Consider the following 25,455-nt stretch of genomic DNA (forward strand, 5'->3'; position numbering starts at 1 on the left):
GCCTGGTGTCCTGTTGCTCTGACCCCCATCATCAGCAAATGCTTTGAGAGACTAATCAGAGATTACATCTGCTCTGTATTGCCTCTCTCTCTTGACCCGCTGCAGTTTGCTTACCGCAACAACCGCTCCACTGATGATTCCATCGCATCTACAATACACACTGCTCTCTTCCACCTGGAAAAAAGGAACACTTATGTGAGAATGCTGTTTGTAGACTACAGCTCATCATTCAACACCATAGTGCCCTCCAAGGTAGATGAGAAACTCCGGGCTCTGGGCTTAAACAGCTTGCTGTGCAGCTGGATCCTGGACTTCCTGTCAAGCAGACGCCAGGTGGTTAGAATAGGCAGCAACATCTCCTCCTCACTGACCCTCAACACTGGAGCCCCACAGAGCTGTGTTCTCAGCCCACTCCTGTATTCCCTGTACACACATGACTGTGTGGCAACACATAGCTCCAATGCCATCATTAAGTTTGCTGATGATACGACGGTGGTAGGTCTGATCACAGACAATGATGAAACAGCCTACAGAGAGGAGGTGCACACTCTGACACACTGGTGTCAGGAGCACAACCTCTCCCTCAGCGTCAGTAAGACAAAGGAGCTTGTGGTGGACTTCAGAAGAAAAGACAGAGAACACAGCCCCATCACCATCAATGGAGCACCAGTGGAGAGAGTAAGCAGTTTCAAGTTCCTGGGTGTCCATATCACTGCGGAACTCACATGGTCCATCCACACTGAAGGCGTTGTGAAGAAGGCTCATCAGCGCCTCTTCTTCCTGAGATGGCTGAGGAAGTTTGGAATGAACTGCCACATCCTCACACGGTTCTACACCAGCACTGTAGAGAGCATCCTGACTGGCTGCATCTCCGCCTGGTACAGCAATAGCACCGCCCACAACCGCAAAGCACTGCAAAGGGTGGTGCGAACTGCCAGACACATCAACGGAGGTGAGCTTCCCTCCCTCCAGGAAATATATACAAGGCGGTGTGTGAAAGAAGCTCGGAGGATCATCAGAGACTCCAGCCACCCGAGCCATGGGCTGTTCTCACTGCTACCATCAGGTAGGCGGTATCGCAGCATCAGGACCCGCACCAGCCGACTCCATGATAGCTTCTTCCCCCAAGCAATCAGACTTCTGAACTCTTGATCTCCCACGATCAAATACATCAGCACTGCACTTTATTACCCTTACTCTTATATCTCACACCAGACTGTCATAAATTATATTATTATTATAATATTATATTCTCTCTTAACAACTGACTATCAACCGACAGCCTGAATGTCAATACAGTACAATACTGTACATTCTATATATACATACGTTTTTATATATTTTTATTTTTTATTTTTATTGATTGATTAATGTGTATCTATATAGTGCGTATTGTATACTGTACAGTGTATGTTATTATTTGTATATTGTTGAGTGTAATTATGTGTATAACAGATGTTTAATTGTGCTGTGTTAATTTGATGTTTATTGTAGATTGGCATATGTCTCATCACTGTCACGACTGCTATGTTGATCGGAACTGCACCCAAGAATTTCACACACCATTGCACTTGTGTATATGGCTGTGTGACAATAAAGTGATTTGATTTGATTTGATTTGATCATGCCATCCCAGATGTGTATGACTTTCTTTCTTTTTCAGAACATAAATTAAGATTTTTAGAAGAATATTTCAGCTCTGTAGGTCCATACAATGCAAGTGAATGGGTGCCAAGATTTTGACACTCCAAAAAGTACATAAAGGCATCATAAAAGTAATCCATATGACTCCAGTGTTTTAATCCATATCTTCATAAGTTATATGTTAGGTGTGGGTGACAGACAGATCAAAATGTAAGTCCATTTTTACTGGAAATTCTTCTCCCTGCCCAGTAGAGGGTGTATGTATGAAGAATGTGAATCACCAAAAATACAATAAGAAGAATGTTAAAGTGGAGATTGACAGAGCAGGCAGGGAGAATTTATAGTAAAAAAGGACTTAAATATTGATCTGTTTCTCACCCACACCTATCATATCGCTTCTGAAGACATTGATTTAACCACTGGAGTCTTATGGATTACTTTAATGCTGACTTATGTGATCTTTGGAGCTTTAAAATTTTGGCACCGATTCACTTACATTGTATGGACCAAAAGAAAAATCTTCATTTGAGTTCAGCAGATGAAAGAAAGTCTTACACATCAGGGATGGCATGAGGGTGAGTAAATGATGAGCGAATTTTTATTTTTGGGTGAACTATTCCTTTAACCTTCAAAATCGAATCTGTTTAACAGAAAATGTAACTCGCATTTAGCGCCATGCAGTGGGCATTTCACCATTGAACTGCCATGATATGTGTAAGGACCCATGTAGTATTCTTTTGTAAAAATGTTGCTACAGTCACATGATTTTCATGAGATCACGCTCAAAAACCTTTGAATCCATTTTTCTTAGTTTCAGTGATGACACAGTTACTGCATTTTGGCTTTGTAGGGCAGTATACAATTTTTACATTTTTTTTTTTTTACATTTACATGCATTTGGCAAACGCTTTTATCCGAAGCAACTTACAGTGCCCTTATTACAGGGACAATCCCCCTGGAGCAACCTGGAGTTATGTGCCTTGCTCAAGGACACAATGGAGGTGGCTGTGGGGATTGAACCAACAACCTTTTGCTTATCAGTTCAGTGCTTTAGTCCACTACGCCACCACCACTATACAATAGCTGTCTCTGCAATTTAAGCTGAGATAATGTATGACTATTCTAACACAGAAAGAAAAATTAAACACTTCAGCTTTGAACACAGCCAAACAATATATTTCATAACAAAAATCTTTTATTATCAGCAGAAATTTCACACAATCACTGATTTGGTAACTTGCACCAGTTTGCCCATACAGCCTCCCTATAGTTCCTGTTTCAATGTGTGGCACAATTTTGGAAGATGATGCAATTGGATGCCATACCAATGCAGTGGGACGCTGTGGACCTAGTCAGCTGCATAACACAGCAGGACACTCACAAATAAACAGCGATTTAACCAAGGACATATTTAGAAGAAACCACCATTTGATGCACTGTGGTTTTAACTGCGGACCTACAAGCATCACATGATGCTATTTCAGCGATGTGTCGCCACATTCAATTACTAATTAGGTTTAGTTAATAAGATATTTGTCTCAGCAACACATCGGGAAGGTGATAAAAGATGTAGTTACATCAGTAATGGCACCTACCAGCCACAAAACAGACCCTCCAGAGTCCAGAATGCAGGGCCATCTTCACTTCAGTGGTTTGGTTCTGCTGCAGAACAATGCCCTCTTCCATTAATAACCAGTAGTCTGTAGACACAGCTACGCCCACCAGGAGCAGCCCGCACGCTCCAAACACAGATGACAGAAACGTCAGTGCCTTGGTGCTAAAAGAACTCATCTAAAAAGAAATGTGATAGAGAAGGACATTATATGTAATGGAAAAAATATTTGATGACAACAGGTAATATGTAATCCTATCCCATCACTAAGAGACCAAGAAGGCCATTGGCCACCACACTGACACTTAATTCTGTTTTCTGTCAAAATATATAGTAAAATAGATTGATCCAAAAGGTTAAGATTAACTGGACAATGAGACATTGGGCAGACTGAAGCAAATGAATCATATTAGCTCTTACTAATATTTAGTTACAAATATTTTACCAATATTACTTCCATCGTTTTTCCAGTCTCGCGTCACTAGAGTATGCCTAAAACATCAGTAGTGTTTCGTTCATGAATGAATCAGTGTTTCACTTCCATTGTTTCAGTTGTGAGCAACTCTCAGACAATTAATCTGACTGAACCTATTTGGTAAACAGATTCAAAAGACTCGAGTTGATGGGATGAATCAAAATTCCACAAATCGTGTGCCCCCCTTTATCAGGTGGAAAACCCCTGCTAAAAAAAAATAAAAAAATACATTGCACACATACACAGTGGGTAAAATACAATTCTAAATTAGAATGTATTTTTATCTATAGTTTTCAGTGTTGAACATAATATAATTATAATCAACATTTCTCGCAACTATCTTGGATGATTTGTTTTTTCTGAGCTTGTTAAAATTGCATCAAGGGATTAGGTTACGTTATCTGCAATGTCTCTAATAACTACTTTTTGTAGAATGCTTAAGAAGCCTTAAAATGCTGTCTAGGTAGATAACTCATTAGGTTTTGGAACAGAGCTAATGTTGCTGCCTACCTTTGTGGTATCAAACAACAAACTGTATGTTTGTACAAAGAAATAACCATAATGGTATAATGCATCAATTATTTTTTTATTTCAATATCAACCAAATGAGTTTCAATCAACCAATTGTCAATGATTCATTCTCATTACTTGATTTGTGCAAAATCACAATCATGCAGAAAAACTCTATTTTGTTTCAATATCAAACACTTGCCAATTATTTGCTTTAAAGGCAAATATTCTGTACTGTAAAAACTATTGTGCAAGAATGATTTAAGCTGTGCCTGCAGGGTTTGATGAAAAATTCTCCTCCATGAAGAACTCCTGAACTAATGTGTGACTCATCAACAGAAAAAACGGATGAAGGACAAACACAGTGTCCTTAAAAAGTGTATGACAAAAATGATTAGGGAGGAAAATGTAGTGAGACATATATTCAGAATCATACGCTGTATTAAAGACACTATACTGTACATAATTAGTTATTTTATTTTTATGGGCTTTACTTTTTAATGAACATTACATATAGAGAAAAGCAAGTAGTAGGAGAGAGCAGAACTGAATTGGAACGGGACATGATGCAGGTTGGATTCATGCTCTACTGTGCCACGGCGCCAATAAGCATTACAGTAGTTATTAATCAGCTAGCCCCTTAAAGGTTTGCACTAAGACAAATAGTTGGTTGCACAGACAGATCTTTAGCTAAATTTGTTGTATAGGGCCAGGGTGAACCCAGGGTTTTGGCAATATTCTGTAGTGAAGCACCACATCTGCATATTGCATTGGTCCTGTTGCCTATTGCATTAGATTTGTTGATGAGAGCTACACATGCAAGCTTGAAGGTTTAATTTGAAAGAAGGAATGAATCTATAAAAATTGCAGTTTTGGAAAGGTTTTACAATGGCAGTGTCATGCTTCTTGGGTTATCACACATTCTGCTCTCACGCTCTGTAACACGAGAGTAAGCATTTGACCGGCAGGGATCCAGGAGTACCACAATTCCCTGAATTAATTGACGGGCACCATATAGCCAGTTGATTGGACACCTGGAAACTTAAGGAGATAGTTCAACAAAAACATTTACTCACCTTAACGTTCCAAGCTCGTATGACTTTTTTAATTTTATGGAACACAAAAGGAGATGTTAAGCAGAATGTTTGGGACTGAATGCCTCAGTCACTATTTACATTCTTTATTCACACTTTTTTTTTCCATACAATGAATGTGAATGGTGACTGAGGATGTCAGTCCCAAACATTCCACCTAACATCTCTTTTTATGGTCCATAGAAAAGTAAAAGTAACATGGGTGAATAAACAATAATATTATTTTAACATCTTTTGGACTTGGGCTTGATTTCAGCAGGGTGAGAAAAACAATGGGTTATGAGTTAAGTCCCCACTGGTTGGTGTCAGGAGCCCCAGGGTGTGCTTGATGTGAATTAATGCTTCATAATTAATGCCAGTTTGTGATGGTTAAAATAATCAATAGAACATTGAAAGAGCCATGCATAGGAGAAAATGGCAGGTTTTGAGGAAGTTAAAGGTGGGAAAAATGGCTTTGGAAAAGATAATATGGTGAATAATGAAGTTCCACTGAAGAATGCATTACCATTTGGGACACTATAGCATTGCAATAATAATATTAATATTAACAACACTGCACCTTTCTTTAAAGTAATATTTCGGGTTCAATACAAGTTAAACTTAATCGACAGCAATGTTGATTACCACAAGAAGTTATTTCGACTCGTCCCTCCTTTTCATTAAAATGGAAAAATCAAGGTTACTGTCATGTGTATTTTGTTGATTCGTGTTTTTCATGTCTTATTTTGAAAAGTTTAGTTCCTGTTTCATGTCATGTGTTCCTGGTCATGTGATGTACTATTTTCCCTCCATGTTCATGTTGTGACGAGGAATGAGGATATAAACACAGCTTTATTAACAAAAGGATAAACAAAAACTCAGAATATAAAAAACAAAACATGGGAAACCAAGCACAGAACATGACAACACGTAAAGACTGACAAAGAAACCAGGGGAAACAAGGGCTTAAATATAAATGGGCAAAAAAGGAAACGAGGAACACCTGGGGAAAACAATCAGGGGAATTTCAAAATAAAAGTCTAAGCAAAAACACAGGGAATACATGACAGAGCCCCCCTTTCAAGTAGACCAGAGCAGATCAGGCGGACGGCCAGGCGACCAGGGAGACCAGCGCAGATCAGGTGGATGGCCAGGAGACCAAGGAGATGACCTCAAGTAGGGGACTAGGTCAAGAGTCCTGGGAGGTGGCCGCAGGGCCAAGACAGGGTCAGGAATCCTGGGAGGCAGCCGCAGACAGGGTCAAGCGGCGGAGCTGCAGGAGGAATGGTCTCTGGGGGAGCAGGTGGAGCTGCAGGAGGAATGGTCTCTGGGGGAGCGGGTGGAGCCGCAGGAGGAATAGGCTCTGGGGGCGGAACCGCTGGAGGAATAGGCTCTGGGGGCGGAGCCTCTGGAGGAATAGGCTCTGGGGGCGGAGCCGCTGGAGGAATAGGCTCGAGGGGCAGAGCCGTGGAAGGCAGAGCCGTGGCAGGCTCGAGGGGCGAAGCCGTGGAAGGTCCTGGATGAATGGGAAATGACCTCCGTGGTCGTGGGCATGGGAAGAGACTCGGAAACGACCTCCGTGGTCGTGTTCATGGGATGAGACTCGGGAACGACCTCCATGGTCATTAACATGGGCGGAGACTCGGGAACGATCTCTGTGGTCGTTAACATGGGCCGAGACTCGGGAACGACCTCTGTGGTCGTTAACATGTGCCGAGCCTTGGGAAAGACCTCCGTGGTCGTGGGCGGAGACTCGGGAACGACCTCCGTGGTCGTGGGCGGAGACTCAGGAACGACCTCCATGGGCGTGGGCGGAGACTCGGGAACGACCTCCATGGGCGTGGGCGGAGACTCGGGAACGACCTCCGTGGGCGTGGGCGGAGACTCGGGAACGACCTCCGTGGGCGTGGGCGGAGACTCGGGAACGACCTCCGTGGGCGTGGGCGGAGACTCGGGAACAGAAACTTTTCTTCTCCTCCTCCGGATGGCTGAAGTTGACAACGCTGGCTCTGGGACGGATAAGGCTGGCAACGCTGGCTCTGGGACGGACGAGGCTTCTAGCTCGTTGGCCGTGGCAGGCGTGGGCGCTGGCTCGTTGGCCGTGGGCGCTGGCTCGTTGGCCGTGGCAGGCTTCGAGACCACAGAAGCCAGGGTCAGCGAAGGGTGAGGAGGATCCTCAGATTCCAGAGTGTCCTGGGTTAACCTCACATATTCCCTTCATGTGAAGTCTCCCATTTCGGGCAATTCCCTCCTCCGATAATAGGTTAAACCTATTCGGCATATTGCCTTGAGATGGGAGTCCTCAAAACCTGTGAGGCTGGCAATGGCACAGAAGAAACAGGAGTATTCCCTAATGGGTAAATCCATCCGGCTCAATTGAGTGAACATGGCTGCTAGATCCATTTTTTGGTCAGTCTTTCTATGACAAGGCAGGCGAGGAATGAGGATATAAATGCAGCTTTATTAACAAAAGGATAAACAAAGAAATTCAGAATATAAAAAACAAAACATGGGAACCAAGCACAAAACATGACAACACATGTAAAGACTGACAAAGAAACCAGGGGAAACAAGGGCTTAAATACAAATGGGCAAACAAGGAAACAAGGAACACCTGGGGAAAACAATCAGGGGAAAACCAATCATAAAAAGAAACTACAAAGGACTACAAAATTAACAGGAAACAGGAACAGGGAACTAAACAAGAATTTCAAAATAAAAATCTAAGCAAAACACACGGAATACATGACACATGTGTCTTGTTTTCATTGGTTCATTGTTTGATTATCTTGTTAAGAGTTCTGTTTGTTCATTGGTTTATGTTCTCCTATGTCCAAGTATTTAAGTCCTCATGTTTTCCATTGTTGTTTGTCAGGTATTGTGTTTGGTAATGTGTTCATGTTAAGTCAAGTTTAAAAATGTGTAAAACACATTTTGTTTACATCTTGTGGCTATATGTTTATGGACACTTCCATTGCAAGTGCCTCAATGTAACAGATTTTTGCCTTTTTTAAAGAAAAGATGGGACAAGATATATATATATATATATATATATATATATATATATATATATATATATATATATATATATATAGTGGTAATCAACAAAATGCCACAAAAAGTGTGTGTGGTTTTCCAGTTGCATATGGTTATAGTAAGTATAGTAAACACATAGATAAAACATTGTGGTCAATATGAGAGATAAAGCTATTATAATGTAAATATACAGGTACTAATGTAACCCATTTTAGAAGCTTTGAGAGGAGAAGCAAGTAGAAAGACAGTGAAAGGGAAATATAAAAGAGAATGAATCAATGATAAAGGGTAGGAGAGAAAAAAAGAGAGGAAACTGGGAGCTGTCTGTCACTTTGGTGCTGAAATCAGGCAATGCACAGGCCTGTGATCCTCCACCAAAGCTCTCTATCGTTAATATCTAAAGGGATTCTGTAGCATGTGAAAATACGTATATTTCAATATAACATTATATTTAATTGTATTCCTTTCAACACCAGAATCATTTAGAAAAAAGTTGATTCTGGTGATTTTATATGATGACACCTACTGAAATCCTCTTTTACATATAGCGAAAAAAAGCGAATTTGGATTCAAGGAAAACAAGGAATCTAAATATTTTGTTCCCACCCAAAGAGATTGGCATCTTAGAATAGCCACTGCTTAGTAAATAATGTAAAGTAATTGCAAGGAGCTGTCCGGTGCTGAAATCATAGCTGAGCTACTGAGGTTCACAAGGCTGAAAATCTGGCCGTCCTAGCAAAGACTTTAAGAATGCAATAAAGATCTTTACTGCCATGACCATTAAAACACTCAAACATAACTCAACCAGTCTAAAACATTGGCACCTTTTAGCCTTAAAGCACAACGAACAATATCAAGTCATCCATTATTTCTTTCAAGGGAATTTAGGCAGTATACAGTAGGTGAAAGAAGGAGGATGGTCAGAATGACCACATTTAGAAAGACAACCCTCAGGGTGTACTGGGGGTTCCATAGATGGCGTGTCCACTCTACTGAGGAGCAAAAGCTCAGGGGGATGTAGTTTTCTGTTGAGAAGGCAATATGTTCCCCTGTCAATAGGTTAGGCCAACTGGCAAGTGGAAAAAGTTTAGGAGGAAAAAAGAGAAAATGTATGCTTCGTGAAGGATGGTATTTAGAGGAAAAGAATGTGTGTGTGTGTGTGTGTGTGTGTGTGTGTGAGAGAGAGAGAGAGAGAGAGAGAGAGAGAGAGAGAGAGAATTGAGTTTGGGGAAAGACCTTGGCCCATAATATCTCAAAGGACAGTCGCACACGGGCGTGCACGTATGTGCGTGCTCTCAATGACACACGCACACGCACATGCATTCCCATGTGCACATTCATGATTTCAGCTCAGTTCACAGCTAGCCGTACAGCACCATTCATAAAGCTCACACTGATATCTGGATTCTAGCAATGGCTACGAGGAAGCGAAGAATATGCATACGTGATTCAAGGCAGAATCAAAATTATGCATATTAAAAATGGGCCATTCTGCGCGTCACTTTATCCCCATACACTCTCACTCTCTGTTACACAGCGCGTGTCTTCCTCTTCTCAAATCCCCACAACCGCAGTACACTCTTGGCTCGTAGCGAGCCACTAGAGATCCACTAAATGATCACTAGGGAAATGTAGAAAGATCTTTCTCCAACATACATGACACACACAAGTCCAGCCAAGACAGTCGGTGATTTCAGCACCGAACGAATATTCTTTTCGCTAAATGTTCCGATAAAATATAAATACAATTCACCGTTTTGCTATGTTATGTGGTCCGCAGCCGAAATACAACTCGCAAGTAATATCATATGATATGTAATTACCAAATCCCTCATCTTGGCGAAACATACTCGGATACGTGACTTGAAAACACCGTAACGAATCGATCGCTCGACTTAAAACTATGTTGTCAAATCACGCGCCACTCATACAGCGACGCGTGCATTAAGAACGAAGGCGCGAGCACTCACCCTCTACCACGCGACCCAAGTCAGCGGTGCACAGGCGTCGAGAGGAATAAGCGAGCGCCCGGAAACCTTGACAGATTTAGCAGTTTTGCTCTCTCTCTCTCTCTCTCTCTCTCTCTCTCTCTCTCTCTCTCTCTCTCTCTCTCTCTCTCTCTCCCCCCCCTCTTACTTTCTCTTTACACACACACACACACACACACACACACACACACACACACACACTATCACACACTTCACACACACGCGTGTTCCCCCTCTCTCTCTAGTCCTTCGCCCTCTCTTAATACCCCCCTCTCTCACTCTTTTGCTTCTTTCAGCAATGCGGAGAATTGGCATAATGGGATGTACTGGGATGTATAGAGACAGTTTGAGAAAAATGAGAGACTTTCACTCAGATAGTTTGATGTTGATGAGACTCAATAAGGTCAGAGTTAGTTTTGGTTCTACATATGTCAGCGAAGGCATATGAGTCATACATTTAACATTTAAAATACGTGAAATGAGTTTGCTGCACCATGAACAGCAAACATGTGTCCTTCATCCCTAAAATGCATACATGCTTGTTAAAATGTTTGTTAAAAAAAAAAAAAAAAAAAAGACAATTCTATTGACTGCTAGTCCTGACAACGGGCCCTACAGTGCAAAAATGGTCATAACTTTAAAACATATAAAACTACAAAAAACAAATAACATGTCCGAAAACTTTTTTTCCCAACTTACAGATGTTAGGTTAAAAGAGTGTATTTTAGGTGCTGTGACAAGTCAGCATTTCTTCGAAGTTTTTAAAGATTTTAATCACCTTTCAACTTTTTTTTTTAGAAGTGCAAATAAACTATTGTCTTAGTTAATATGAGGTTGTGGAAACACCAAGTATAATAATAATAATATTATATATATATATATATATATATATATATATATATATATATATATATATATATATATATATATATATATATGTATGTATGTATATATACAGCTAAATAAGATCATAAAATGTTGTTTAAAATAGTTAGATGAAGAAAGTGCCACACAGCAGGACACTGATGACAGTGCTTAAAATTTCATGTCAATTACTCACATTAATATGTGTAAATGTTTATTAAAAAAAAAAAAAAAAAAAGTTGGCCAGAATATGTACATATATAAATATAAACAAATATAAATGTAATTAAAACAAAATAAACATACCTCTTAAAGTGTATAACATTGCAGATATTTTGCAGATTAATTGCTCATATTTTCACTTTATGTGAGTTTGTTGCATCTTTATATCTGCAGTGTTTTAATTCCTTCCCCAGATTATTCTTGAGAAAAAGTGAAAAGCCCTATGCTTTGACAAGCGCTGTTTCTGCTATCCTTTAAACAAAGTAATCCTCAAAGACTCAAATAGCCACAAAGTAATATTTTCATGACTTATTTTCCGCATTTTTATCAGCATTTTAAAAGCATTATTCAGCAAGCTGCGCTTCAGCTCCCTGCGGAATGAATAAATTGAACAAATGACAATGCACTGCTCATAGCTTTGCTGTTTGCAGATTTTATATACACTGCTGTTATTGTATTTGTTGTAACTTGGAATTATTTGTCATTTTGTGATTATTCAGAGCTCATCTTATCCTTAATATGTTGTCTTTGGTTGTCGCCATTATTGTGATTTGTATGTCAAATAATGAGGTCCACCTGAGGTATGGAGTAAATGAGCATACAGAGAAATATGCTACGATGTGTTAGTTATTTCAAAATACAAGTCATTTAAGTTTTTCTAAATTAAAAACCATTGTATTGGCTTTACCTTACAGAGTTTTTAGAATATTCACTCTGTAATGGGGTCCACACGGGCATGATGGAAAACGCCCGGTGCTCCCGACGGCCAGTTCACCCCTGCATCTGACATTCTAGGAATTCCTCAATAAAGGTGTCTTTGTCCATGTTTGCATCATTGTTTTTATATTAAGTTTCATATTTTATATTTAAAATTAGTTCTTAACATACACAGTTTACCTATGATTATTTTTTCCATCTGTTATCTGTATAATTATAGGCTATATATACAATGTTAAATATCAAGTTCAGTTTCAGATTTATATTTAGTAAGAAAGAAAATAGCAAGCTGTCATTTAGAAGATGCTTTTATTTAAAGCGATTTACAGTGACAGTCCCCCAGAGCAACTTGAGGTAAGGTACGCAAACACACCTTTTCTCTGCAAGTAATCATTAAAATGTATTTTCATTGACAATACAATAGTGCTAAAGACATCTATTTTTACACATGCATTCTAGAGAGAAAAGTTAGCTTCACAATCTGATTGTAGAGACGTATAGAAAATAGAAAGTATGAGGAAAAATATCAGGCATAAAATCTATGAAAAATTCTGATGCATTTTCTAAACCATTCTGATGGTTGATATTAATATTAAATGAAGCTCTTGACCCTTATCTGCATGATTTTATGCACTGCATTGCCGCCACACGATTGGCTGATTAGATAATCGCATGGATTATTGTTGGTGCCAGACGGGCTGGTTTGAGTATTTTTGTAACTGCTGATCTCCTGGGATTTTCACACACAACATTCTCTAGAATTTACTCCGAATGGTGCCAAAAACCAAAAATATCCAGTGTATGTATATACACTATATTGCCAAAAGTATTCACTCACCCATCCAAATAATTGAATTCAGGTGTTCCAATCACTTCTATGGCCACAGGTGTATAAAATGAAGCACCTAGGCATGCAGACTGCTTCTACAAACATTTGTGAAAGAATGGGCCGCTCTCAGGAGCTAAGTGAATTCCAGCGTGGTACTGTGATAGGATGCCACCTGTGCAACAAGTCCAGTCGTGAAATTTCCTCGCTACTAAATATTCCACAGTCAACTGTCAGTGGTATTATAACAAAGTGGAAGTGATTGGGAATGACAGCAACTCAGCCACGAAGTTGTAGGCCACGTAAAATGACAGAGCGGGGTCAGCGGATGCTGAGGCGCATAGTGCGCAGAGGTCAGCAACTTTCTGCAGAGTCAATCGCTACAGACCTCCAAAGTTCATGTGGCCTTCAGATTAGCTCAAGAACAGTGCGTAGAGAGCTTCATGGACTGGGTTTGCATAGCCGAGCAGCTGCATCCAAGCCATACATCACCAAGTGCAATGCAAAGCGTCGGATGCAGTGGTGTAAAGCACGCCGCCACTGGACTCTAGAGCAGTGGAGACGCGTTCTCTGGAGTGACGAATCACGCTTCTCCAACTGGCAATCTGATGGACGAGTCTGGGTTTGGCGGTTGCCAGGAGAACGGTACTTGTCTGACTGCATTGTGCCAACTGTGAAGTTTGGTGGAGGGGGGATTATGGTGTGGGGTTGTTTTTCAGGAGCTGGGCTTGGCCCCTTAGTTCCAGTGAAAGGAACTCTGAATGCTTCAGCATACCAAGAGATTTTGGACAATTCCATGCTCCCAACTTTGTGGGAACAGTTTGGGGATGGCCCCTTCCTGTTCCAACATGACTGCGCACCAGTGCACAAAGCAAGGTCCATAAAGACATGGATGGGCGAGTTTGGTGTGGAAGAACTTGACTGGCCTGCACAGAGTCCTGACCTCAACCCGATAGAGCACCTTTGGGATGAATTAGAGCGAAGACTGCGAGCCAGACCTTCTCGTCCAACATCAGTGTCTGACCTCACAAATGCGCTTCTGGAAGAATGGTCAAAAATTCCCATAAACACACTCCTAAACCTTGTGGAAAGCCTTCCCAGAAGAGTTGAAGCTGTTATAGCTGCAAAGGGTGGGCCGACGTCATATTAAACCCTATGGATTAAGAATGGGATGTCACTTAAGTTCATATGCGTCTAAAGGCAGATGAGCGAATACTTTTGGCAATATAGTATATCTGTATATATACAGCTCTGGAAAAAATTAAGGGACCACTGCAAAATTATCAGTTTCTCTGGATTTACTATTTATAGGTATGTGTTTGAGTAAAATGAAAAAATGTGTTAAAGTACTGACAACATTTCTCCCAAATTCCAAATAAAAATATTGTCCTTTAGAGCATTTATTTTCAGAAAATGACAACTGGTCAAAATAATAAAAAAGATGCCATGTTTTCAGACCTTGAATAATGAAAAGAAAAAAGTTCATATTTATTTTTAAACAACACAATACTAATGTTTTAACTTAGAAAGAGTTCCGAAATCAATATTTGGTGGAATAACCCTGATTTTCAATCACAGCTTTCATACGTCTTAATGCTCTCTACCAGTCTTTCACATTGCTGTTGGGTGACTTTATGCAACTCCTGACGCAAAAATTCAAGCAGCTCGGCTTTGTTTGATGGCTTGTGACCATCCGTCTTCCTTTGATCACATTCCAGAGGTTTTCAATGGGGTTCAGGTCTGGAGATTGGGCTGGCCATGACAGGGTCTTGATCCGGTGGTCCTCCATCCACAACTTGATTGATCTAGCTGTGTGGCATGGAGCATTTTCCTGCAGGAAAAACCAATCCTCAGAGTTGGGGAACATTGTCAGAGCAGAAGGAACAAGCTTTCTTCCAGGATAACCTTGTACATGGCTTGATTCATGCATCCTCCACAAAGATGAATCTGCCCCATTTCAGCCTTGCTGAAGCACCCCAAGATCATCATGATCCTCCACCAAATTTCACAGTGGGTGCGAGACACTGTGGCTTGTAGGCCTCTCCAGATCTCCGTCTATCCATTAGATAATCAGGTGGAGGATCTGTGATAACCCTGTCATGGCCAGCCATATCTCCATACCTGAACCCCATTGAAAACCTCTAGAATATGATCAAGAAGAAGATGGATGGCCACAAACCATCAAGCAAAGCACAGCTGCTTGAATGTTTGCGCTAGGAGTGGCATAAAGTCACCCAACAGCAATGTGAAAGACTGGTATAGAGCATGCCAAGATGCATGAAAGCTGTGAATGGAAATCAGGGTTATTCCACCAAATATTAATTTCTGAACTCTTCCCAAGTTAAAACATAAGTATTGTTTTGTTTAAAAATTAATATGAACTTGTTTTCTTTGCACTATTCGAGGTCTGAAAACACTGCGTCTTTTTTGTTATTTTGACCAGTTGTCATTTTCTGCAAATAAATGCTCTAAATAACAATGTTTTTATTTGGGAGAAATGTTGTCAGTACTTTATAGAATAAAACAAAAATGTTCATTTTACTCAAACACATTCCAATAAATAGTAAATCCAGAGAAACTGATAATTTTGCAGTGGTCTCTTAATGTTTATAACACCGCAGTGTGTGTGCATGTCTGTGTGTGTGTTGTATAAAAGTGTGGCCTCAACATTTATGTGTCTGTATGTGAAAAAAACCTTTATGTGATAAAGAAAATGTGTGTACAATATGTGTGCGTATGTGTGTATGTGTAGTTCAAGGTGCTGCAATGCACACAGCCTGGGGCTCTTGACTCCCATCCTGCATGCAACAGAGCACTGATGTTGTTGCTGATGTGTAGTGTTTATATGTGTGTGTTTGTTTGCAATCTCGAGAGTGTTTGACTGAAGCTGCGTAAGGTAAAAACTTAAAGCCTGCATAGTGGAAATAATGAGATACATACGCAACATGCACAAACAAATCACACACGCTCACATTCTTTTCTCTGTTTAAATAGAAGACATTTAATTTCCAGTCAGTTCTGTCAGAATCAATAACAGATGTGAAAATGGATTTCGAAGTTAAAAATTCATCAGGTAAACTGAAGTGCTCTTATCTTATATGCTTTGCTATCTGCTCTAATTGACTGACCGTGGTTTTCGTCAAGAATTACTGTTTTTATTTAAGTGTGAATGTATGAAATACAGAATTCCCTTCATGGTGGTACCAAGATTCAGACACTCTCCCATGCCAAGAGTCTTCATGAATCGATCCACTCAAGTGCTAGAAAGGCCACAGAGAGAGGACTGGGCTAGTCTTTCATTTGCTCATCCTTCTCTCTCCACTTTCTCTCTCCCACTCCCCACTAAACTGCTTCTCCCTTCCTCTTTTTTGTTTTCATCTATATTTAGACACCTGGTGGGGAAACCCAAGACATGTGATAAAAATAACATGCATTGTCAATATTTCCAGTCAAGGACAATGTAAAATCTGCATACAAATCTTGTTTTACAAATCATTTCACTGAGGCAGCATTACACGCGCTGTCAAATATCATGGACAGAGTGACATTTGAACCAATCAAATGGCTTTTGAAGCAGCAATAATGACACAAACATGTCCTTACACATGTTAAGAGGAAAAATTTACTCTTGTGGGAAAATGTTTGTGATTGTTTGAATGATAGCCATGCTGTTTACTTACTGAGAAAAATACTAATTTCGGTGCTTAATTTATAGATTTGGGACAACCAGAAAATCCCTGGTGTTCCACAGAGAGAACAATCCCCTCACTATCATGTGACAACCATGACTTCAAAGAGGTCTCATCAGAGAGAGGCAGGAAGTAGGGGCAAGTTAAAACATGAAATCAACACAAAGAAAGAGAGGGAGAGTTTGATGGAAGAAGACAGGGTAATGCAGGGATGCAAAACAGAGGTGGATACTCATAATTCAGTCTAAAACAAGAAAGAGAAAGAAAGGGAAAGAGAGAGAGAGCAACAAGGAATGCATAAGTACTCAAGCGAAGATTATGCAAATGAGTCAACAGACTATAGGCATATCAACAGATGATTTGAATGCATTTATTCATATATACTCGTAGGATATAGAAAACCAGAATGAAATGGAGATACAGGGCGTGATAGAATGAACTCTAAATATTTATGAAAGGTGGAAGAGAAATGAAGAATGCTGAATGGGGGGGTGGGGGGGGGGAGGGGGTGGAAGAAAATAATTAGAGTCAGGAAAGTGTTGTTTACTATAATATACTTTAATATTTATTAATGTTATAATTAGTGGTGCTTGCTAAGGCAAGCAGAACCCCTAAATCAACTTAGTCTAAGTATTACAGTACCTTATATGTTTGCAAAATGATTTAAATGCAGCTCATTCTACGCATCGCAGCAGTTTCCTGGTGAAATGATACAAGAGGCATGACAACAACAATTACTTTTATTCACTTCCAAAAAAATCATAATAAAATGGTAGATTATCAGTTCATAAACACGTCATTTTGCTCTGTATGACATCAAAACATTGCATGACATGTAAGACGATACAGTGGGGGAGTGGGGGGGCTCTTTCAACTTAGGTCAGCAACCACCCAGAACAGACAAGAAACCACATAGCAACACCTTAGCAACCAGCCAGAACACCCTAGCCACCACACAGTAATATGTAAAAACACTCGAAACTCTTTATCAACCGTACAGCAATGCCCTGACAACCAACCACAACACCTTAGCATTGTGGCAGTAAGTTTGGCATAAGCAAGAAATTTAAAAAAACTTGTTGTTAAAAATAACGGTAAGAACCAGACAGAAAGAGAAATAAATTGCTGCATCTGAATTTGGGACCTCAGACCTTAAGTTTTTTGATAATCTCGCTTCTCTTTGGCCCTTGAAAGTAGAGGCAGTCCTGCAGTCACTGGCTGAAAGATGCAATCCCTGGTGTCTTACATAGAGTTAATTACAAGCATAATGAGTGCTTATGGTCCATACACAATCTTAGCTCGTTTGTAGACTAGCATTCAAAGACACTCACATACACACCCATCCATATAAAACCACTGATGCCTGAAATTACAAACATAGATTTATGTTGCATATTAAGATGCACATTTTATGGACTCTATCCCACTTTTTAGAGTGAGGAAAGTTTGTAAAATGGAATTAAAAGGCCTACGGCAAACAACAGACAGCAAACAAGCAGATTTTTGAAAAAGAAGCAGACATTTTTGCATCTGCGTTTAGCATACATATAAATGCAGTGTATGGATATGATTGAAACTGTTTGTGTGATGGACTGGATATTTTTTTAGGACTGTTATGATTTGTGGTGGTGACCCAGTTCGGGGCAGTGCTTTGCTGTGCCTTGATGTTCTGTGTGTGTGTGTGTGTGTGTGTGTGTCTGGTGGCATCGAGCTGTCCAGCTCTGCCACATCTGTGACAGAAATTACTGGAACTCAAGTTTAAGAGGACTTTTGAGATGTTGCACAATAATTTGAGTTGTGTTTGGGTTTATAAGGTTTTTTGAGGTTTGTATATTTATATATATATATATATATATATATATATATATATATATATATATATATATATATATATATCCCATTCCAAAGTCATATTTTGTTGCATATACATTTTCAAAATATGCATTACCCAGCCTGGAAAAAGTTACATTTTTAGAAAATTTAATGCAATTGTTTTTACATTTCTTAAGCATAAAGCATAAAACATTCATTATGGTACTGAAACTAAATTATTATTACATATGCCAACCATCAAGATTGCAGGAAAATATGAAAAATGTCTCCCTCCTTTTCCCAATTTTCTGAGGGTGAGGTAACCTTTACACAATGTAACTTAATGTGGAAAATCCTTTAACATTTTCTTTGAAAGATGGGTTTCACTTGCCAGTGCTCCCTCAGATTCTCCCTTGAAAAATGTTGTCCCCTCCACTTCCATGCCCTCAAGCTGCCCCTCAACAGCTTATCCCAAAGCATCTGACACGCTTTACCCCACAGCTACCCTTTTGTCAAAAATACTTAATTTCATAATTTATGGCTAATCTTTTACCATGTTATTTCTATGGTATCTTTAGTTTCTTATTAGTGTCACAAGACTACTGAGTATAAACAAACAAACACTAGTGCACACAAACACACAACCACACACACATACACGGAGAAAGAGACAGAGAGAGAGACCAACTTGCAAATTATGTAAGCCCCTTTAGGTCAAAGTGGAGGCGCAATCTGTTCTTATTAGCTACATTCATACAGGGCTGCTAATAGACTTGTTAGGAGAAACAGACCCATTTATTAATTAATTTGACTAATTAAGATACTAAGGTGAGCCAGGAATGAACTAGGAAATGCTTCAGTGCCCAACAGTTAAAACAATCTTCTTTAATTATCACCGTGACTTTGCCATTAGCTATAGTTCTGAGCATATTCCGACACGGGAAATGTCATAAGCAAAAGAGACATTAAAAATTGCCATACACCTGCTTTGGCATTCACTCCTATTCTCTCGATTATCTAACAGATAGAACTCACGCACAGTAGCTTATGGTGTCAGATCACAATCTCTGGTTATCACAAAATGTCTTAAGGCCACAGCTTTGCCATTTGTATTTTAATGATGTTTGGATTGCATGTGAGGAGCAGTTGGGTGCTGCTGGCACTACAAGCTATTTTATTTATGTTATGTCAATACAGATTGTAATTGTTTATTTTTTCCTTAACATCATATTTGACTTTTGACAACTCATTCCAAGGAGTGAGAAAAGCTGTGGGCGCCTTGCTCATCTGAGTAGCTTTTCCTTTAGTTTTTATGCACACATAGATTAATTAATTATATGAAAACTGAGAATTATTTTATTTAAAAAATAATAATAATTTTGTGTGGTAATTTAAAATTTTAATCACATAATTTCAGACATCATGGATTATTTGCACTTGACTATGAAGATTGACTATGTTGAAAATGTATGTGATATTTGTTAAAATTCAGGAGCATTAATATGGTATACAACTAAGCTAAAAAGTGATTAAAATGATGAAAAACTTAATCTTATGGTAAACAGTCCTAACACCTAGAATATACAGTATGTATCAATGACGTAATGCTCACTTTATTTTTCCAGATCTATTATGTTATTTAAAATAACATAAAATACACCATGAACATGTTTTCAATTACTGAGTTCAGACATTTTGATGTTTTCTCTGGGAGAAAGTAAAAAAAAAAAAAAAATAATAAAAATAAAAAATAAAACAAAATCAAAGTCTCATTAAAAGCTGAAATTCTTGAAAAAAAAATGTTGGCATGAGTAATACAGAATAATCTTGTATTATTTTTTATAAGCAGTGAAACAGTTTTGTTTTAAAATATTATTAATATTTTCAAAAACTTTTGTCCACCAAATCAAAGTCAGGTGGTGTAACTAACATATAGGTAGCCATTGCCATAAAAAAAATCTAAATAATAATAATAATAATAATAATAATAATAATAATAATAATAATAATAATAATAACATTAAATGTCTCATGACTGTGTGTGAAAAATATCAGGTATTTTGACATTTTATGAAAAAGCACATTTTGTTCAGGTCAAATGGAATTAACCCTGAGAAAACTAATTGATATTCTTGACTCAAACATTTTGATATTTGTAAAAAAAATAAAGTAAAAACATTTTTTTGCAAACTTTACAAGGAAAAATACAAGTATTTTAATATCTTTTACCAGATGGTTACACAACATGCTTTTTTTTTTTTAGTAATTAAATAAATGTTTATTTATTTATTTAGTAAAAATCCTATAAATGTTTGTCAAAAAATTTATGAAACAAACATGGAGACATAGATTAAATTTTAATGAACCTGACATAATGAAGTAAATCAAAAGATGTTCATATTGTTTTGTCAATTACTGCTTTACTACAATAGCCGTAGGCTGCTGTAGTAAAATAGTAGTTGACAACTGAATGTCATCATTAAGTGTTCAAGAGATCCTAAATGAAATGCATCCTACATGTGGCACATAAAATAGATCCCGTCACCCCCTCCCCCAACTCGTCACTACAGCAGCTGCCCCACTTCAGCCTGACAGCGCCCCACTGCGTCAGAGGATATATTTACACGCCGCTGTGGAGCTTATTGGTGTATTTAATGCGTCAAGACAGGCAAGCCATATTTTCTTTGTATATCATGTGCCACAGAGGTTATTGACATAAATATGACTGTAGTGGATGTAATAGGCAGAAGTCTGTGTAACTGGTTGACATTCCGATTTACGAGCTGTGGCCGTGTTGAATGTCTCTGTGAGGGAATTTCCTGGAAGTATGAAAATGCTGTCCTCTTGTGGCATGGTCCGAGAATGCCGCGAATTGTGGTCGTTTTTCATTATTTATTAAATATTTATCTTAATTACACTTTATTAAATAGAAGAACGGGTAGAAATAACTAAACAAATATATGCATGGTTTATTATTCATTTCACACATAAACCAATGGGCCAAAACGTTAGTCAAGTATAGTGTGTATTTGAACACTTTAAAGGATAGTTCACTCAAAAATTTAAATGCTCTCATCTTTTACTCACCCTCGTGCCATCGCAGATGTGTATGACTTTCTTTCGTCTGAAAAACACAAACAAAGATTTTTAGGATAATTTTTCAGCTTGGTATGTGTACCAAAATTTTTAACTCCAAAATGCACATAAAGGCAACATAAAGTAATCCATTTTCAGAAGCAATATGATAGGTGTGGGTGCAGAACAGATCAGTATTTAATTCCTTTTTTACTATAAATTCTCCTCCTTGCCCAGTAGGTGGCGATATGCAAGAAGAATGCGAATCACAAAAAAAAAGAAAAAAAAAAAAAAAAAAAAAAAAGTGGAACGAATGAAAGTGGAGATTTTTTGTAAAAAGGACTTAAATATTGATCTGTACCTCACCCAAACCGATCATTTTGCTTCAGAAGATATGGATTTAACCACTGGAGTCATATTGATTTCTTTTATGTTGACTTTATGTTATTTTTTGGAGATTCAAAGTTCTGGCCACCATTTATTTGCATTGCATGGACCTACAGAGCTGAGATATTATTTAAAACATCTCCGTTTGTGTTCGGCAGAAGAAAAAAAGTCATACACATCTGGGATGCCAGGAGGCTGAGATCATTTTCATTTTTGGGTAAACTATCCCTTTAAGCCTCACTTAAAAATGCATGATTGTGACTGCATTATGTAACAAAATATAAAATCAAGTGGATTTATTTTTTGGTGGAAATTGTCCAAAACTGTTCTGGAGCAACTGTATGCATCGAACAACCTAGCTAACCTAACCTTAACTTGCTAGAAAAAACAATGTCATTTTGATACCTGAGAGAGCTTTAAAGACTCTTTGTGAATGAAGACAACAGAAAATGTTTTATCATTGGTGTTATAACTTGCCATTAATTAGCAAGTGTCTGCTTTGCACCTCTCAGGATAATCTCACTGCAGGCATCTGTTTCCTGTGATGCTGTAATCCAACTTCTGCACAAAGTCAGCCATTGGCTTATAGGGGCACTATCAAGATATTCCTGAGTGCATTTCACCAGAGGCAACCGTTTATCACCACATTTTCTCAATCATACCGTTAAATTAATTTCAAATGAATGTTTATCTTTTTATCTGGCTCTTTCAGTCCCCCTAAACCGCGATTTCTCTCTTTCTTTTGTCTTCCACTCCATCTCAAACCCTCCTTTATGATTCGTCCATCTCTTATCTGCTTTTTCCTTGGCCTGATTTCTGCTCTACATTCTCTACAGAAAAATCTTTCGAAGTTTAGAAAGAGAGAGAGATAGATTGGGTCCTCCACTGGCACAACATCAAACAGAATTGGTTTGATGATAAGAAGTAATTGAAAGAGTCAAATGTGACTCAGAACCAGTGTTTGTTTGAATTACCATCCATCACAAGAATTGCTGTTTATAGGGTAACAGCAGATGCGAAGAAAGTATCCGTACAAATCAGCATGGAACACTGATAGTGACTCATATTTAATACAAAAAAAAAAAAAAAAGAAAGAGATATAGGTATAATCCCATTAGTAAATTTACATTGAAGGGTAAAGATTTTTCTTACAGCTCGCCTCTTATTTCCTCCATTAATCTCTGGTAAATGGACCCCATTGGTTAATTAAATTTCCTCTGTGGTGGCATAGAAACAGCATGGTAACATAAATCTTTCATTTCTAACTTTCTAATTTAAGAACAGGAGAAAGGGTTCATGGACATATGATACCATTTTTTTTTTTAAATGCAGTAGCACAATTTGTTCCAAATGTCTGATGTTTGATACATGCTCAATCTATTACTTTGGTATCCCAGACTAACCTCTTGTTCTCATTTTTCTATGTCTGGCCAATGAGTATTACTAGTTTAGACCTTCACCTCAGTTTCTGTTCAGATAAGGAAGTAATAGTGCTCCCTATAAACTTGCTGTCACCTGCATTCCCTATCTGTCACTCACTCGGCGTTGTGTCGATGTAGTGGCACTAGGAGTCACTCTTGGGAGCCCGAGACACCTCTGGTCTTTGATAAAAGGCCAATGAAAATTGGTGCGTGGTATTTGCATGCCACTCCCCCGGACATACGGGTATAAAAGGAGCTGGTATGCAACCACTCATTCAGATTTTCTCTTCGGAGCTGAACGGTCATGCTCACTGAGCTGAACTACTACTGTTCATTCACCTCTGCTGGATCTGACAGCGCATTTCAGCGGCTTCTCCCTCCTCTGCACTGGTGCACTGCAGAGAACGCTCCTGCATGCCACTCCCGGCAGAAAAAGGAGAGTATATTTTCTGAAAGAGTTTACTTCTCTAAAAGAGTATATTCCTCTAAAAGAGCGGCACACACGGAAGCGTCTTTTTAAAGATGCCATTCCAATTGTGTGTTATTCCTGGTTGCGGTCGTTATCTCTCAACTTCGGATGGTCATGATCGCTGTCTTTCATGTCTGGGTGCGACCACACGGAGGCAGCGTTCGTGGATGGTTCATGTTCTCACTGCGAGAACATGACCATGGCAACGTTGTGGTCACGGCTTGCTTTCGTTTTCTCAGTCCTTCTACCTACGGGTATGAGGCCAGCGTGGCTAGCACTGGGGGCGATTTGGGGACCCCAGTGGGATTGCCTCCGCCAGGTATCCCCCCGTGGACCTCCCATTCCCCAGCACGCTCGTCTGCCCCAGTCGGGCTTCCGGATGAGTCCGCCGGCTCGTCTCACAGCGAGTCTGGCCTCTTGTTCGGAGCCCGTGAAGATGATGAGCTCTCGAGCGCAGCATCGGAGAGCGGGCTTGTCCAGTCGGATGCAGAAGCCTCAGCTGGGCTCCCCCCGAGGACGATTGCCCAGTCAGAGGCTGATGCAGAAATGACGGACATGCTTTTCCCGCTCAAAGCAGCCACGCCCTGCTCCAGTGCCTTTCTTCCCGGAAGTGCACGAGGAGCTGACGAAATAGTGAGGGGCACCTTTTACTGCCCGGCCCCGATTCCGCAGTTCCCCCGCCCTCACTATCCTCGATGGCGGGGCGGCCTGGGGCTATACGGCGATTCCCCCAGTGGATAAGGCGCTCGCGGTGCACCTATGCCCGCAGAGCGCCGCCACCTGGCGTGGACGCCCTAAGCTCCCGTCCAAGCCCTGTAGGTTCACGTCATCCCTGACGGCTAAAGCCTACAGTGCTGCTGGACAAGCCGCCTCTGCCCTGCACGCCATGGCTCTCCTGCAGGTCCACCAAGCCAAGGCGTTGAAAGAACTGCACGAGGGTAGTTCCGCCCCAGATTTGATGCAGGAACTGCGCTCGGCGACCGACCTCGCTCTCCGAGCAACGTAGGTCACGGCGCGGTCTCTCGGGCAGACGATGGCCACATTAGTGGTCCAGGAGCGCCACCTTTGGCTCAAACTGGTCGAGATGGGTGAGGCCGACAAGACACGGTTCCTTGCTTGCCCCCATTTCCCAGACTGGCCTATTCGGCGACACTGTCAAGGACTTTGCCCAGCAGTTCTCGGCGGTAAAGCAGCAGACGGAGGCTATCCAGCATATCCTGCCCCAGCACGGTTCGAGATCCCGCACCCCGTCTGCTCATCCCCAAGGGCATCCCCCTGCGGTGACTGCACCGGCTCTGCCGCAGCCCGCCCCTTCGGCCTGGCCACAGCATGGAGCCTGCTGCAGGAAGCAGATGCCACCCGTCTCACAGTCAGCCGCTAAGAACCCACGGAGGTCGTCAAAGCGCCCCTGAAATGGGCGACCCAGGGATGAAGAAACTCACTCACCTGGAACTGGTAAGAAGACCACTCCATCCCCCGGTGGAGGGCTGGGTGGAGAATCTTTTGTTGCCTTTTCGTTTGATTTCGCCGCATGCCCAAATGGCTGCGGTACCCAACAGTTCAGCAAAAGAGCGGTTTCCTTCTTCCCTGGGTCACATACCCGGTGTGCACTGTCATCATCATGACAACCGTCCA

At 40.2% G+C, this 25,455-nt stretch overlaps 1 protein-coding gene across 1 annotated transcript in view; it reads right to left on the bottom strand.

Moving 5' to 3' along the window:
* The window catches only part of LOC127421534 (voltage-dependent calcium channel gamma-7 subunit-like), a 40,893-nt gene extending 30,484 nt beyond the window's left edge, over positions 1-10,409 (bottom strand). The window contains exons 1-2 of the mRNA XM_051664643.1: positions 10,321-10,409; positions 3,240-3,435 (exon numbers count right to left, since the gene is read on the bottom strand). Coding sequence (XP_051520603.1) covers positions 3,240-3,435 — 196 coding nt within the window. The 5' untranslated portion in view covers positions 10,321-10,409. The remainder of the gene's footprint in view (positions 1-3,239; positions 3,436-10,320) is intronic.
* Positions 10,410-25,455: the final 15,046 nt, after the last annotated feature.

The sequence above is a fragment of the Myxocyprinus asiaticus genome, chromosome 30 (assembly GCF_019703515.2).
Source record: "Myxocyprinus asiaticus isolate MX2 ecotype Aquarium Trade chromosome 30, UBuf_Myxa_2, whole genome shotgun sequence".
In the NCBI taxonomy this organism is placed as follows: domain Eukaryota; kingdom Metazoa; phylum Chordata; class Actinopteri; order Cypriniformes; family Catostomidae; genus Myxocyprinus; species Myxocyprinus asiaticus.